Source organism: Bos grunniens, chromosome 16, assembly GCF_055505025.1.
Source record: "Bos grunniens cultivar Pamir isolate PY7600 chromosome 16, Bosgru_T2T1.0, whole genome shotgun sequence".
NCBI lineage: Eukaryota > Metazoa > Chordata > Mammalia > Artiodactyla > Bovidae > Bos > Bos grunniens.
This window is the reverse complement of record NC_141180.1, coordinates 77186010-77203633: the sequence shown is the minus strand read 5'-3', so window position 1 is coordinate 77203633 and position 17624 is coordinate 77186010. Positions and strand designations below refer to the sequence as shown.

The 17624-nt window shown below is 39.3% G+C and overlaps 1 protein-coding gene across 1 annotated transcript in view; it reads left to right on the top strand.

Moving 5' to 3' along the window:
• Positions 1–17624, top strand: part of CR1L (complement C3b/C4b receptor 1 like) — a 67332-nt gene that overhangs the window by 18463 nt on the left and 31245 nt on the right. The window contains 1 exon segment of the mRNA XM_086342946.1: positions 10979–11051. Coding sequence (XP_086199072.1) covers positions 10979–11051 — 73 coding nt within the window.

Below are 17624 nucleotides of genomic sequence, written 5' to 3'. Positions count from 1 at the left end.
GGTTCATGTACCAGGGGATGAAAGTGCTGGTAGGTGCCATTTTTCTCTCTCCTTCCATATAGCTGGCCCAGTGCTGGTAGGTGCCTTTCTGTCACTCTCCATAAACATAAGTAACACTGTGTGCCCTATCCCAACATTCCATTAAGAATCTGCTCTACCCAACCCTCCAGCTTCAATCAGTTTCTCTAAAGATGCTCCCACCCCATCCTACCCATTGCATGTCTCTGGTCAGGACAAGTGACCCTCCAAAGTGATTCACATTCTGGGGCCTAGCCCCTCCCATCAGCAAGCCTACAGTAATTGCAACTAGGCCTCCCAGACACCTGGACTGGGGATCAGTCCTTCCCACCAGTGTGTTTGTAGAAGTCATGACCTAAACACAACAGAAGGATGCGGGTAACCCATCCAGGGGATAGCAGCCTGGCTCTGCTGACCAGGAGGGATTATGTCACTGGGCTCTACAGGACACCATCTACATAAGGCCACTCTTTTAAGATTGGCACATGTAGCCAATGTCCCTAATATATAAAAACAAATGCAGAGAGGTAGGCAAAATAGGAAACAAGGGAATACCTTTCAAGTGAAAGAGTAAGACAAAAGCCCAGAAAAAGAACTATACAAAATGGAGATAAGCATTTAGCAGATAAAGAGTTCAAAATAATAGTCATAAAAATGCTCATCAAATTCAGGGGAAGAATGGATGAACATAGTGAGAATTTCAATAAAGAGACAGAAAATACAAACAAGAAATATCAGAACTGAATAATACAATAACTGAAATGAAAAATTAATGAGAGGGACTCAATTACAGAATAGAAAATTCAGAACAAATCAGTGATCTGAAAGACAAAATAGTGGAAATAGACCCAAATTTGTAAAAGGGAATCATGTGATATGAAGGTATCATGTAGCGTTTCAAAGCATAAGCAGACTAGTATTTTTTAATAATATTAAATACTTATTGCATTTTATGTACCACAATAAATTTCATATTGATAAAATAAATAAATGTTATTATATATGACTCCTAGATAAAATTAAATAAAAAGGAATAAATGTGTCAAATTTAAGAATATTCCAAGTCAGTGGGTTGATCTCAAGCAAAGGCAGAATCCAATGAGAGATTAATAGAATTGAGACATATATTACTACTAAAAACAAATGAAATGGAAATGAAAAAAAATATATGGAAAGACCTTATAAACAAAACATGAACATCTAAATACAGAAATGATCAAAAGATACAAAGTGGCAATTAACAAAAGAAAAAGGTATAAATTGTCAATAGGTGTGGAAGGGTCTAGCCTTGCTATTAATAGAATACAAATGAAAATAACAATAGTATCCTATTTGACATACTTGAGAAATTTGTATGCAGGTCAGGAAGCAACAGTTAGAACTGGACATGGAACAACAGACTGGTTCCAAATAGGAAAAGGAGTACGTCAAGGCTGTATATTGTCACCCTGTTTATTTAACTTATATGCAGAGTACATCATGAGAAACGCTGGACTGGAAGAAACACAAGCTGGAATCAAGATTGCCGGGAGAAATATCAGTCACCTCAGATATGCAGATGACACCACCCTTATGGCAGAAAGTGAAGAGGAACTAAAAAGCCTCTTGATGAAGGTGAAAGTGGAGACTGAAAAAGTTGGCTTAAAACTCAACATTCAGAAAATGAAGATCATGGCATCCGGTCCCACCACTTCATGGGAAATAGATGGGGAAACAGTGGAAACAGTGTCAGACTTTATTTTTCTGGGCTCCAAAATCACTGCAGATGGTGACTGCAGCCATGAAATTAAAAGACTCTTACTCCTTGGAAGGAAAGTTATGTCCAACCTAGATAGCATATTCAAAAGCAGAGACATTACTTTGCCAACAAAAGTTTGTCTAAGCAAGGCTATGGTTTTTCCTGTGGTCATGTATGGATGTGAGAGTTGGACTGTGAAGAAGGCTGAGCACCGAAGAATTGATGCTTTTGAACTGTGGTGTTGGAGAAGACTCTTGAGAGTCCCTTGGACTGCAAGGAGATCCAACCAGTCCATTCTGAAGGAGATCAGTCCTGGGATTTCTTTGGAAGGAATGATGCTAAAGCTGAAACTCCAGTACTTTGGCCACCTCATGCGAAGAGTTGAGTCATTGGAAAAGACTCTGATGCTGGAAGGGATTGGGGGCAGGAGGAGAAGGGGACGACAGAGGATGAGATGGCTGGATAGCATCACTGAGTTGATGGACATGACTCTGAGTGAACTCCAGGAGTTGGTGATGAACAGGGAGGCCTGGCGTGCTGTGATTCATGGGGTCACAAAGAGTCGGACACGACTGAATGACTGATGTGATGTGATCTGAATACAAAAGTATTTATTCAGAGCCCACAAATACTAAGAATAGCAATAAACAAAAGAGGAAAAATCCTTATGTACAGCTGCTATTGATGAAGTTCAGTGTAATGGGTATTGACATAACTTCTAATAACAGTACTGTTGTTATTGTTTAGTTGCCCAGTCATGTCCACCTCTTTGTGACCCCATAGACTGCAGCATGCGAGGCCTCCCTGTCCTTCACCGTCTTCGGGGTTTGCCTAAGTTCATGTTTATAGCATCAGTGATGCCATCCAGCCATCTAATCCTCTAATGCCCTCTTCTGCCCTTGATCTTTTCCATGATCAGGGACTTTTCCAATGAATCATCTGTTTGCATCAAATGACCAAAACCCTGGAACTTCAGCTTCAACATCAGTCCTTCCAATGAATATTCAGCGTTGATCTCCCTTAACATTGACTGGTTTGATCTCCTTAGTAAGAGTATAAATTGATACAAATTTATACCATTTAGCACAATTTAAGCAATATATTTTTGCCAAGAAGTTAAACTTATCAGAAGAGTCTGTGTGTGCTGTGCTTAGTCGCTTAGTCGTGTCTGACTCTTGCAATCCCATAGACTGTAGCCTGCCAGGCTCCTCTGTCCATGGGTTCTCCAGGCAGGAATACTGGAGTGAGTTGCCATTTCCTTCTCTAGGGCATCTTCCCAACCCAGGAATCAAACCTCGGTCTCCTGTATTGCAGGCTGATTCTTTACCAACTGAGCTACAAGGGAAGCCCTTTGAAGAGTCTAAAAGAATCTAAAGGTTTGGAAAGGTTGGGAAATAACCTAATATTCACAATAGGGGATTGTTTGAGTAAATTGTGGTCCATTTTAGGTGACAGAATGGGCTTCCCTGGTGGCTCAGAGATTAAAGCGTCTGCCTGCAATGTGAGAGACCTGGGTTCAATCCCTGGGTCGGGAAGATGCCCTGGAGAAGGAAAAGGCAACCCACTCCAGTATTCTTGCCTGGAGGATCCCATGGGTGGAGGAGCCTGGTAGGCTGCAGTCCATGGGGTCGCAAAGAGTTGGACATGACTGAGCGACTTCACTTTAAGTGATGGAATATTATTCTGCAATAAAATATTGGGGATTGATCATAGTATATTTGCTAGAGCTTGCAGGAAGGATTCCAATGAGCAATTCACATATTTTCACCACCAAATATCTGGACCAACTGAGGAATCAGACAGATGAAGCTCAAATTATATCTTTATTGCTGAAAGGGATTGGTAGAGAATATAACTTTAGGTCAGGGATCAATGAACTAATTTTTAAAATCCTGCAATTAAATGTACTTTCCTGTTCTTGGGCACAGATGAATAACAGTCAGCTTCCCCCACCCACCCCCACTCACCACAGGGGTAGGAGAAGCACTTTAGTATATGGCTGGGAATGAACCAGAATGCATCCTCTCTGCAGGCATGAAGAGTGAGAGTGTGGTGCAAGATGAAGAAGTTTGAAATTAATTGCCCTTATCCTTCTCCCAAACTCACCAGTCTGAGAATTCATGATGGGCAGGTAGAGATAAAGACAGAACCCAGGAGTATCAGTCTCAATGAGGCCCCAAAAGGAAATCTGAGGAGCAAATGTAGGTGTGCTACCCAGCAAAATTGTATATAATGAAAACAGTTTTAGGATAGAGGTTATATTTTAAAAAGGCGAGACTCCAAATTCAGGACTAAGGCAACTCCAAACCAAAGCAAGGAGAGAAAATTGCTTGTTATTTCAGAGAAGAAGGAGGAGAAAGACAAGTGAGGGATGGAATAAAATCACTGATGGCATTCACTTCCCAGGGTAACACTTTCTAAAACTCACCCAAAATGCAACAAAAATTCTTTGCACAAGTGGATTTGGGGGAGAAACCCACAAAGTCCTGGGTTTTGCTGCTAGATGAAATGTAGTACAGAACCCAAAGCCAGCAGGGATAGACACAGCAGAGTGGAAGCAGAAAGAAGTGTGGGAAAATAAGCCCTAAGACACACAGACATCATGCGGGTGAAGGAGGACTCTCATACGGCTGTGAAATATAGGTCCCAGTCCAGTTTAACCACAACCACCTGACAGCTAACATTCATGTTACATATGTATTTCTTCACATAAGAGACTGAAAGAACTTCCTCTAAGTTCTGGACCCAAAGCACAGTGCACAGACCAGCAAGGTCAGCATCCCCTGGAAGCTTGTTAGAAATGCAAAATCTGCATACCCACTGAATCAGAATCACATTTTCACAAGATCCCCTGGTGATTTCCATGCAAATGAGAATTTTGAGAAGCTCTTCTCTAAACCATTAACTATGCTGAAAGAGAGATTTTAGGTAATTTTTTGTCATTACTGGAATTTTCTGTGTCTTTCACTTTTTTCTACAATGACTGATTATTAACTTTTATAGACGGTTTTTAAAGACCTGTTACTGAACTTCTAGTTCCAGCTTCGCTTTTCCCTGCTTCTCTCTCTGCATATGAATAAATACCCTGGAAACTGTTCAACATACAACCATAAGATAACCACAAAAGGTAGAAAGAAAGTGGGCTGGTTAGGGGCCCCAGACCTTAAAGAATGATCCTGTGGTGAGTTCCCTGGATTTTCCTTTTATCTCAAAAGATAAGTGCTATAGAAGACTGTAAGCCAGAATAGTCAACAAGCAGAGAGAAACAGAAGGCTACTCTCCCATTAAAGGACTGGAGGAGGGGAAGCTCAGCAGGGATGTAGTGAAGAAACCCATCCTTAGAGATAGCATTGGCCCAGTCTGCCTAGCACAATAGGGAGCAATCAGGGAGGGGGGAAGCCTGTCCTTCCCACATCCCACCCATCAGAAACAGCACATCTCAGTCCACCAGCAGCCATGTCAATAACAGAACCTGGGTGACTGACATATCTCATGCCCTACAATGGCCAACAGCAGTGAGTTTATTCTCTGCTTCCAATAGCACCAGAAGAACTTGGTTGGTGAGACCTAGACTTCAAGATAGCAGCAGGAAGACTCCTCCACTCACATCAGACATTCCAGAAGGCCCAGGGTGCCAGCCTTCTACACTGTAGCAGAAAACAGACCAGAATCAGTATCTCTTGACCCTACACCCATGGTAGTGTACCACTAATCCAGCAGCAGCAGATGAACCAGTCTCAGGGTCTCTTGATCCTCCACACGGTGGGAAAAAGCGCCAGACTCAAGTCTCCTAGTCTTCCGCATACTAAGATGTTCCAGTCATGTCTGACTCTGTGCAACCCTATAGACTGTAAACTGCCAGGCTCCTCTGTCCATGGGATTCTCCAGACAAGAATACTGGAGTGGGTTGCCATGCCCTCCTCCAGGGAAACTTCCTGACCCAGGGATAGAGCCCGAGTCTCTTATGTGTCCTACATTGGTGAGTGTGTTCTTTATCACTAATGCCACCTGGGAAGCCCTAGTATTCTACCCAGCAGCAAAAAGCAGCCTCATTAGATGCTTCCCTCCCTTGGTGGCACCAACTCTGGTGAAGTGGGAAGCCCACCCTTAGAAAGTAGCCAGAGAGCAGGCCAGAGAATTTACTCTCTATCTCAAGGTTTGAATATCCCCCATTCCACACCTAGCAACAGCAGGCAGCCCAGGGAAGCAGTTTTATTCTTACAGGCAGCATCAACAGAGATACACTGAAGATTTAAGTGGGAGCCAGAAAAATAAAGCAGATCAGAATACCATTGAGAGACTTAGAAAACTAAAGCTAAACTGGAACTAAATCTCATAAAATTAGTCCAGAATCTACACACTAACCTAAAGAAGATGGTTGCCTGATAAAATAGGTTTAAATAAGATCGAGAATCTTATAATATTCAACATGTTTAGGATACAGTAGAAAACTGTCACATCAAGAACCAGGAAGCTCACAACTTGATAGATAAAAGATATCGACTGATGCCAATACCAAGATGAATTAGATGTTGGAACTATTATATATACTTTAAAGCAGCCATCACAAAATTATTTAAACTAGTTATTATAAACCCTCTTGAAAAGAAATCTTTGAAGCAACCAGAGAGAAAGGACACCTTATCTCTAGGGGAACTCCAGTTGGAATGAGAGTGATGGCATTTTCTTATCTGAAAATGTGAATATAAGAGGGATTTGGCACAACCTATTTCAGCTACTGAAATAAAAGAACTTATCAAATATGAATTCTATGTCTATAAAAAATGTCCATTGCATGCCTGAAAACTGCTATTTCTGCCTCTATCTCCCATGGCTTTGCCTCTCTCTATATATTAACCCCATCTTCCTTCTGTGCCCAGATTTACCTCTTCTTCCTGAGGACACCAGTCCTTGTGGATGGGGATCTACCTAACCAAAGCCTTAACATATTACATCTGTGAAGACCTTATTTCCAAGTAAAGTCACATTCTGAGGTTTCAGGTGGATACAAATTTGGAGGCACACTGTAAAACCCAGTACAGACACAAATATATATTTCACTGAACAGAATATACACTTGGAAAGCAAGCACATGAAAAGATATTTGACTTCATTAGCCATTAGGAAAGTGCAGATTAAAACAACAGTGGGACAGCATTGCACATCTATCTGCATGAGTACTATAAAAACAGTAAAAATACCAAATGCTAGCATGGATGTGGAGGAAACAGATGACTTATACATTGTTGATAGGAATTTAAATGGGAAATTCACTCTGGAAAACATAAATGAGCTATCATGAAAAGCTATCATGAAAAGAAAATGGAAGAAACTTACATGTATTTTCCTAAATGAAAGCAACTGATCTAGAAAGGCTAGCTACTGTATGGTTCTGTTTATATGACATTCTGGAAAAGGCAAAACTATGGAGTAATAATATGGTTTTCAGAGACTGAGAGTAGGGACGGATGAATCAGCTGAGCTCAGAAGTTTTTCGAGCAGTGAAACTAGTCCGTGTGATACTACACTGGTGAGCGCGTGTCACTCTACACTTATCCAAACCCATGGGATGCATAGCAACCTCTGAGTGAGAATGATGTATCAGTGTAGGAATGCACAGCTCTGGGGGAGTGAGTGAGAGTCGCTCAGTCGTGTCTGACTCTTTGTGATCCATGGACTATAGCAACCTCTGAGTGATAATGATGTATCAGTGTAGAAATGCATAGCTCTGAGGGAGTAAGTGAGAGTCGCTCAGTCGTGTCTGACTCTTTGTGACCCCATGGACTATTCAGTCCATGGAATTTTCCAGGCCAGAATACTGGAATGATAGCCATTCCCTTCTGCAGTGGATATTCCCAACCCAGAGATCAAACCCCGGTCTCTCACATTACAGGAAGTTTTTTGTTTTTTTGTTTTTACCAGCTGAGCCATCAAGGAAGCTTGCACAACTCTAGTGGAGATGCTGAAAATGTGGGAGGATATGCATATGTCAAGGCAGGGAGTCTATTGTAAATCCCTGTACCTTCTGGTCAGTCTTCCTTCAACTGCTCTTAAAAATAGTCTACTAAAAATTGCATAGATATAAATGCACATGCAAGCATGTGCATTCACGCACACAAATTAATACAAATAAAACAATAAATACAAATAAAATTAATGGATCATATCTATGTCAATATCCTGGTTTTAACATAATACCATAGTTTTGCAAGATGTTACCAATGGGAAAAAATGAGTAGAGGGTGCCTGGGCTCTCTCTGTATTATTTCCTACAACTACATATGAATCTATGATTATCTCAAAAAGTTTTTCTTTAAGTTACTATGAAGTTGCTAAAGAGAAGTTCTTCTTATCAAAGATTTCAATGTCCTAATCTAAATAATTCACAAATATTTTTTTTTCTTATTTTTTTGCTAACTCATCTATCTGGTTCATGTATGCATAGATTCAGGACATTCTTAAAAAATAAAAAATTATCATTCTGAAAAAAAAATAGAAAATAAAAAAGGAAGTGACACAAATATTGAAAGGTCTCTCTGTTCTACTCTTGGCTCTATGTAGAAGATTATCAAATATCTAGACACATTTACTAACAGACTGCTTGTGGCTTCTGGCATTGAATTTGTCATGACTTTTCCTGAACCGTGGCTTAGCTGATATGACCCTACAACTCCCTCTTCCCCAGGTGACCCAAGAAGGTAGGATGGATGTAAAGGCTACAGACTGTTGAAATGGATATAAAAATTCTGGATTCCTCTTTTAAAAAGAAGCGTGAGTTTTACCTCTCTTTCTTTCTCAACATCATGAAAGGGAAGAAATCTGGCTATTATTTACTCAATTGTTTAATGTATTTTTGGGAGACAAATTTAGTACATGAAAACATTCTCTAAGGGTCCCCATAACCAACGAAAACAAGGTTACATTTTGATTCATTCTGTGTTCATTATGCAACACTAAACAATAGTAGTAAAAGGAGAACTGTGGACTCAAGTTAGAACTTCACCATTTTTATCCCCAATGTCATGATTAGAAAATAAAAAGAGCACTTTGAGAAATAATCTCTGTGAAGTCAAAAGCCAGAAGTGTCTCCGTGGTTTCTGTCTCTATGGCAAACAGATAGAAGGAAGGGCACATGCCAGTCCAGGTTCAATGCACGATACTGGATGCTTGGGGCTAGTGCACTGGGACGACCCAGAGGGATGGTATGGGAAGGGAGGAGGGAGGAGGGTTCAGGATGGGGAGCACATGTATACCTGTGATGGATTCATTTTGATATTTGGCAAAACTAATACAATTATGTAAAGTTTAAAAATAAAATAAAATTAAAAAAAAAATAAAAAAGAAGGAAGGGCACACATAGTGGGAGGACTGCAGCCTTCCTTTCCTCCATTTGTTGTCTATTTGTGTTTCTGCGAATTTGCGGTGCAATTTAGAATATGTTCATTTCTGAAGATGTTCCGAAAGGCATTAAGAAACCGCAAAACAATCCTGAAGGCATTAATAAAGACAACACAATCACTACTTCAACGTAACAATGCTTCAGGTTTTTCCAAGAACTTCCACAGCTGTCACTCTTTTCATTTGATCTCTATTTGATCTATTTTGTTGTTTGAAAAAATTTTGTGCCATAGTCTCTTATATATTCATAAGACAATATTCTAAGCTACACCAAAGAAACACTTGACTGTTATTTGACACTATTTCTCTTAACCTTTAGTAATATCCAATCTTATTCTCCACCAATTTTCATGAACAATGCAGCCCAACAGTCCATGAGTACACAGAATTTCAGTTGAAACAGAAATAAATGTCATCAGTTTTTCTAAATTGTATGGCAAGCTTTGAACACCTTTTGGCATACTAATTGAGAATTTTTGCCTGTAACGTTTATGATATGAAATAAGTGCTCAACTAATTTTATCTTCTTTGGATTTCCTTTGATTCTAATTTGATGAATCATTTATCTTAGATGTATATAAAAATGTGCCTTAACCTAATAAAGAAGAGATATCTAATTTAGAAGATCTGAAGAAGAAAATTTGTTGTTCAGTCGCTCAGTCATGTCTGACTCTCTGTGACCCCATGGACTGCAGCATGCCAGGCTTCCCTGTCCTTCATCATCTCCTGGAGCTGACTCAAATTCATGTCCATCGAGTCAGTGATGCCATCCAACAATGTCGTTCTCTGTTGCCCCCCTTCTTCTCCTGTCATCAATCTTTCCCAGCGTCAGGGTCTTTTCTAATGAGTAGGCTCTTCGCATCAGGTGGCCAAAGTATGGAAAGAGTCATCTCCTAGCTAGGTTGATAAGAAGTCCAGGGTTCCTGAGGAGAAGAAAGGAGTCCAGAGCCCTCAAGAAGGAGAAAGAGGTCTGGGGCTCTCAAGGAGAAAAGGACAAATGTTCTTTTCTACACTGTTTTGTCTTAGTCAATATAACAATGTATCTTGCTTGAGGACATGTTTCTCCTTAACAAGAACTTTCTGACTAAACTTGTCATGTTAAAATGTATATTATGGAAGTGGGTCTGGTAAGATCTTTCTATTTTTCATTCTAATCTTGTTAATTTAAAATGTATGTTGTGGAAGTGGGTCTGAAAAAAGTATATAAGGCCTTGATAAGACTAGCTGGGGGCATTCTCGGTCCCCCTTCTGATATCCATGTCAGAAGCTTTCTCTTTCCCTTTTCTTACTTTAATAAAACTCTGCTACACAAAAGCTCTTGAGTGATCAAGGCTGGTCCCTGGTCCTGAAGCCACATCTTCTTTGGAGATCATGAATCCAACATTGTTCACCTATCAGTATTGGGGCTTCAGCTTCAGCATCAATTCTTCCAATGGATAATCAGGGTTGATTTCCTTTAGGTTTGACTGGTTGGATCTCCTTGCAGTCCAAAGGACTTGCAAGAGTCTTCTCCAACACCACAGTTCAAAATCATCAGTTCTTCAGTGTTCAGTATTCTTTATGGTCCAGCTCTCACATCTATGCATGACTACTGGAAAAACCATAGCTTTGACTATACGGACTTTTGTCAGCAAAGTAATGTCTCTGCTTTTTAATACACTTTCTATGTTAATGTCCAAATAAAGGCATAACATTTGGGAAAGTGATAGTACTTTGATAAATGGAAATTGTCTTTCTGAATTTTCCAAGATTGTAGTTTAAGCAGGATTAAGTGTTTATTTACAATACAGTATTCATTATTCTTTGTCTCTAGATACCGAGTAGAGTCAATCCTCTGCTGCACTCATCATCTCTGGCAACTCTGTCACCTGGGATAATGACCCACAGATTTGTGAGAGTGAGTTAAATATTCTTGTCCGTTACTTTACCAAGAGATTCTCAATTTTTCCCTGAAGTTATAAAAAATCTTAATTGATTTTTGCATCCTGTCAATCAGATAGCTGAATATAGTTATAATGGTCTCAGAAATACATGTGAGGTTCTGGCAACTGTTTTTCAAAGTACTTCTTTATTCTGGGTTGAGAGTTTCTGAACCTAGGGACTTAAATGCATAAAAGCCTTCAAATTTCATTTTCATGTCTATTAATTTGAAATTATGTTGGTTCTGCCAATCCCAGTATAATAACCATTCTGCATAGACAATTAGTAAAAAAAATTTTTTTGAGTCTTTCTAAAACACTCGATTTATTTATAAAATTAAAAATTTTTTTTTTTTGGTCACACCACACAGCCTGCAGGGTTATTGAACCAACCACGCCACCTGCAGTGGAAGCTTGGAGTCTTTTTTTTTTTTTTTTTTACACTTGTTCCCCATCCTGAACCCCTCTCCCGCCTCTCTCCCCATACCATCCCTCTGGGTCGTCTCAGTGCACCAGCCCCAAGCATCCAGTATAATGCAACGAACCTGGACTGGTGATTTGTTTCATATATGATATTATACATGTTTCAATGCCATTCTCCCAAATCATCCCACCCTCTCCCTCTCCCACAGAGTCCAAAAGACTGTTCTATACATCTGTGTCTCTTTTGCTGTCTCACATAAATTTTTAAACTGATACTCTCCAAGGCTGATGAAGCTATGGAGTAATTTGCTTTCATGTACCAAATGTTTAACACACTTTCTTGAAAGTCATAATGTAATATAAGCTTCAAAAATGAGCTTGTATTTTGATCTGCTACATAGAATTTATGTTGTTGTTCAGTCGCTAAGCTGTGTCTGACTCTTTGTGACCACATGGACTGCACACTAGGCTTCCCTCTCCTTCACTGTCTTCCAGAGTTTGTTAAAATTCATGTCCATTTAGTTGGTGATGCTATCTATATAACCATGTTCTTCTCTTATAGACTCTTTGCAACCCTTTTAGACTGTAGTCTGCCAAGCTACTCTGTCCATGGGATTTTTCAGGCAAGAATATTGGAGTGTGTTACCATTTCCTCCTTCAAGGGATCTTCCTGACTTAGGGATTGAACCCATGTCCCCTGTGTCTCCTGCATTGCGAATGGATTCTTTACCCTTTGAGCCATCAGGGGCCCTAGAATTTATACTTAAGAAATAAAGCGGATTGTAAATTTTTATTGCAGTATACATTATAATGGCAAGCACGTTAAACTAATCTAAATGCATTTCACGGTTCAAATTATGGTTTGGAAATAACTACTGGAAGGAAAAAGACTTATTAAAAATGACTACAGAGAGTTCCCTAAGAAACATAAAATATCCATGCATAATTAGAAGAAATACCTCCATACATTGGAATTATATTCAGTCATAACAGAATATCATGAAGAAACAGTAATATAACGATGACTATTAATAAAAGTAGTATATCTAGACCTATTTTTATATTTTCATCTCTATAATTCTGTAACTTTTTCTATATTCAACCCTGGCAAATGGCTTTAAGCCTCCTTGATGAAGGGTAGCAAGGAAACAACGGTATACGTTTTGGCTGTGTAGCATATGCTTCCTCAAGAAGAGCTAGTCAGTCTCCCATTTATTGAAGCTGCTCTAGGTCTCCACACTGGTCTCAAGTCTTAGAAATGGTTGACAAATAACTACCGCTTTCTTTTGTACTGATTCAATCAGACTTCTGTTCACTAGATCTAGATCTTCTCTAAAGCTCCAGTACTTTGGCCACCTGATGCAAAGAGCTGACACATTGGAAAAGACCCTGATGCTGGGAAAGATTGAGGCCAGGAGGAGAAAAGGTGGTTGGATGGCATCACTTCCTTAATGGACATAAGTTTGAGCAAACTTCAGGAAATAGTAAAGGACAGGGAAGCCTGGTGTCCATGGGGTACCAAAAGTCAGACAGGACTTATTGACTGAACAACACCATCTTCTCTGCTCATACAAATCAAATAATACTTTAGACCACTATACATCTGCTTCAGTTTTAGAGATTCCATGATCAACTAGCCAATGCAAAGATCTTTGCAGGAAAATCATTCTGATTTCTCTTTCAATTGTCTCTGGTAGCTAAGTGCTACTATGTGATCTCTGTGATCCTGAAGTCCTTTCATCTCCATTGGATTCAGAGAACCTCATTTAGTAGCTACCATTCCCACTGTCATTCCTGTCCTACAGAGAATAGCCAGCACAGAGTTCCTCAAGAATGCTGAAACTTCTACATAAATGTGTTTCCCAAAGCCTTGGATAAAAGGTCTCACTTTCAACCTATGCGCACCATGGAGACAGGGAGTAGATAAACAGGTCTCCATGGGGTTGCAAAGAGTCGGGCATGACTGAGCAACTAAGCACACACATGCAAATGATAAATTCACTCTTGTGTTCCTAAGTCCCCATGCCACAGGGTGTCTTCCTCTGTGGTACAATGATAGTGTCCTGGTATTTCCGTTTCATTCTGTTAAGCCACATTCAAGCTAACATATTGAATTCGGAATCTCAATTCTTTTGGTGTATTTTGTTCTGCTCACAAGTCATAAGTGTTATTTCCCTTACTCTCCCTGGTCCTACCAAGGCTCAAATCTGGTTAAAGGACTAGAAACAGTGCAAAGAGGTAGGGGTATGTTCTGAGGAGAATTAGCAGTCCTTGCAATTTGGGTTGCCAGAGTTAGCAAATAAAATTACAAGATGCCCAGTTAAATTTGAATTCAGAGAAGCAACAGATATTTCTATAGTATAAATATGTGCAATGCAATATTTGGCATATACTTCTATACTTAGAAAATTTTCATTATTTTTTCTGAAATTCAGATTTAACTGAGCATTCTGATTCCATAGCAATACTTCTTCAGGAAATAGAAAGCGTGTCTCCTCAGACCAAGGAGGAATGGCTGCTCCTTCTAGTAAAGGAGGCTCAGTAGAATTTCCAGGTTCAAGGTGTTCAGTTTAATTAGAACTTTTCCGTATATCTCCATCTCAATTTTCAGTCAATCCTTCTTCTAATCAATGGCCAAACTTTAGTGTAAGAAACTCTGTGAATTTGTGAATTCAATTTGTATTGCAATTCACTCCCAGTATTATGTAGTGTATTTGGTTTTCAAAAATCTTGGTCCTGTGGCTACAGGATACAAGTGTTTCTTTTAGGGTAGATATAGAAGCTTTCCTATCTAAACCTTGAGCAATAATTGAAAGCTTTATAACTCACCATTTTCTTTCTCTTAAGTTCTCTGATGCACTTAGAAGCAAGCAGCAATCCCATTATATGCCTTCCCTCAAATGTTATAGGACAGCAGCCACTTGGTCATCCCAAATCTTAATTCTGTTGATTGTAGGTGTCAGTGGGTGTTGACTGAGGTGATTTTCCCCTACATTCCATAAACTACATGTGTGCCTTTTTCTTGGGCAGCTTTAATTCCTTTAAATCTAATTGTATCAAAGAACCAATCCCAGACTCCACTGTTACTCTGGGATAAATTTTGGTTCAAATATGAAAGCAGAACTATTATTCTTATTATGCAACAAGAGATTTATTGTGGAATTAAACTTTATCCAGTTTCCTGAGGAGTTGGTCTAAAAAGATCAGAGGAGTCACTAACCAGCTGTCTTGGAGTTGAGGCTTTTAGCAAACTAAGCACATCTGACAGCTGGGATAGACCTGGGAAGAGGACTGGTGTAGAAATCTATGAAAGATTTTTGCTTTTCCTGATTACTGCTTCTGTAAGCTCACAATGAAGCATCTGAGAGTGGGATGGAATCACTGTAGGGAAGCAGGACAGCAGTTGAAGTGAGCTGGGTGTAGAAGGAGAGCAAGGACAAATGGGAACCTGACCATTTGTTCTGTGCATTTATCCCCTTGCCTCCACTGACCAAGGACGACCTTCAGAGTGGAATGACTGTTGCTTCATTTCTGCCTCAGAATTTCATGCTGACTTCTAAAGCTCTAACCCCAATCTAGAACCTTCCAAACAAAGTAAGTCTGGGAAAACCACCTCCAGTTTGACCTGAATAACATTTCAGAAAAACACGAGATAACTGTAAGTTTCCTATTTCCCTCCCTCCTTTTACTCCTACTTCTTTCTTCTCTTTCTCTGTCCCTTCCTTCCTTGCTCTTTCTTTCTGTTTTGCCGTTGCTTTACTTTCTTTCTTTCTTTTTTTTTTGTTGTTAAATTTTTTGGCTGTGCCACATGGCTTCCAGGATCTTAGTTCTTTAACCAGGGATTGGACCTGGTCTCATGTCAGTGAAAGCACTGAGTCCTAACCACTGGATGTCAGGGAATGTCCCTCCTTTCTTTCTTCTTACCTTTTCTCTCTCTCTTTCTTCCCTTCCCTTCCTTTTGTCCCTTCTCCACCTTTTGTTTTTTCTTTCTTTCTGTCTCCTTCCTACCTCTCTTCCTTTCTTTCTTTCTTTTGCTAGGTAGGACTGCTAGTATGTTTCACACTGGTGGAATCCTTGTCTTGTTCCTCATCTCAAAGGGAAAAATTCAACAAAATAATTCATTATTAATCTGATATTTGTTGTAGGCTTTTTGTAAATAGCCATTTTCAGATTAAGGAAGTTCCTTTATATTTTATATTTCTCATTGCTAAGAATTTTTGAAAAAAAAAACGGATTCATATTCCAATTTTACATTCTTGAAATAAATCAACTTGGTCATAACATGTTAAAATTTTTATTTGTTATTTAATATGCTTTTGTAACACATATTATATATTTTTGATGTATAATTCACATATTAAAAAGCCTTTTGAAGTATAGAGTTCAATGATTTTTAATAAAATCACATTTGTATAACCAATACCATTAATTTTAGAACACTTTTATTGCTCTATCCTTAATATCTTTTAGGGAGATTAGACTGTAATTTTCTTTCTCATAATTTAAAAAATCACATTTCAGTATTAAACTTATGATAATCTCATAAAACCATCTTGTAATGTCCCATGTATTTGTTTTCCTATAGAATTTAGGTGAGATTGGCATTACTTCTCTTTTATTTATTATTTTTTTTAGAATCATCGTATTTATTATAAAAAGCTGTATGTATACAAAAATCAAAAGGAGTTTACACTGAACATCTGTATATTTTTCGTTTAGATTCTACGTTTAAAAGTTTGCTAGATTTTTAAAAAAAAAATATTTATTTTATTTTATTTTTTTTACTTTACAATATTGTATTGGTTTTGCCATACATCAACATGAATCTGCCACGGGTGTACATGTGTTCCCAATCCTGAACCCCCTTCCCACCTCCCTCCCCATATCATCCCTCTGGGTCATCCCAGTGCACCAGCCCCAAGCTTCCTGTATCCTGCATCAAACCTGAACTGGTGATTCATTTCTTACATGATGCTATACATGTTTCAATGCCATTTTCCCAAATCATCCCCCTCCTCCCTCTCCCACAGAGTCCAAAAGACTGTTCTATACATCTATGTCTCTTTTGCTGTCTTGCGTACAGTGTTATCATTACCATCTTTCTAAATTCCATATATATGCGTTGCTGCTGCTGCTGCTGCCAAGTCCCTTTAGTCGTGTCTGACTCTGTGCGACCCCATAGACAGCAGCCCACCAGGCTCCCCCATCCCTTAGACTCTCCAGGCAAGAACACTGGAGTGGGTTGCCATTTCCTTCTCCAATGCATGAAAGTGAAAAGTGAAAGTGAAGTCGCTCAGTCGTGTCCAGCTCCTAGCTACCCCATGGACTGCAGCCTACCAGGCTCCTCTGTCCATGTGATTTGCCAGCCAAGAGTACTGGAGTGGGGTGCCATTTATACTGTACTGGTGTTTTTCTTTCTGGCTTACTTCACTCTGTATAATCGGCTCCAGTTTCATCCACCTCATTAGAACTGATTCAAATGTATTCTTTTTAATGGCTGAGTAATACTCCATTGTGTATATGTACCACAGCTTTCTTATCCATTCATCTGCTGATGGACATCTAGGTTGTTTCCATGTCCTGGCTATTATAAACAGTGCTGCAATGAACATTGGGGTACACATGTCTCTTTCAATTCTGATTTCCTCTGTGTGTGTGCCTAGCAGTGGGATTGTTGGGTCGTATGGCAGTTCTATTTACAGTTTTTTAAGGAATTTCCACACTGTTCTCCATAGTGGCTGTACTAGTTTGTATTCCCACCAACAGTGTAAGAGGGTTCCCTTTTCTCCACATCCACTCCAGCATTTATTGCTTGTGGACTTTTGCATCGCAGCCATTCTGACTGGCATGAAATGATACCTCATTGTGGTTTTGATTTGCATTTCTCTGATAATGAGTGATGTTAAGCATCTTTTCATGTGTTTGTTAGCCATCTATACATCTTCTTTGGAGAAATGTCTATTTAATTCTTTGGCCTATTTTTTGATTGGGTCATTTATTTTTATGGAATTGAATTGGAGGCTAATTACTTTAAAATATTGTATTGGTTTTGCCATACATTGACATGAATCTGCCTCGTGTGAACTCATGTTCCCCGTCCTGAACCCCCCTCCCACCTCCCTCCCCAT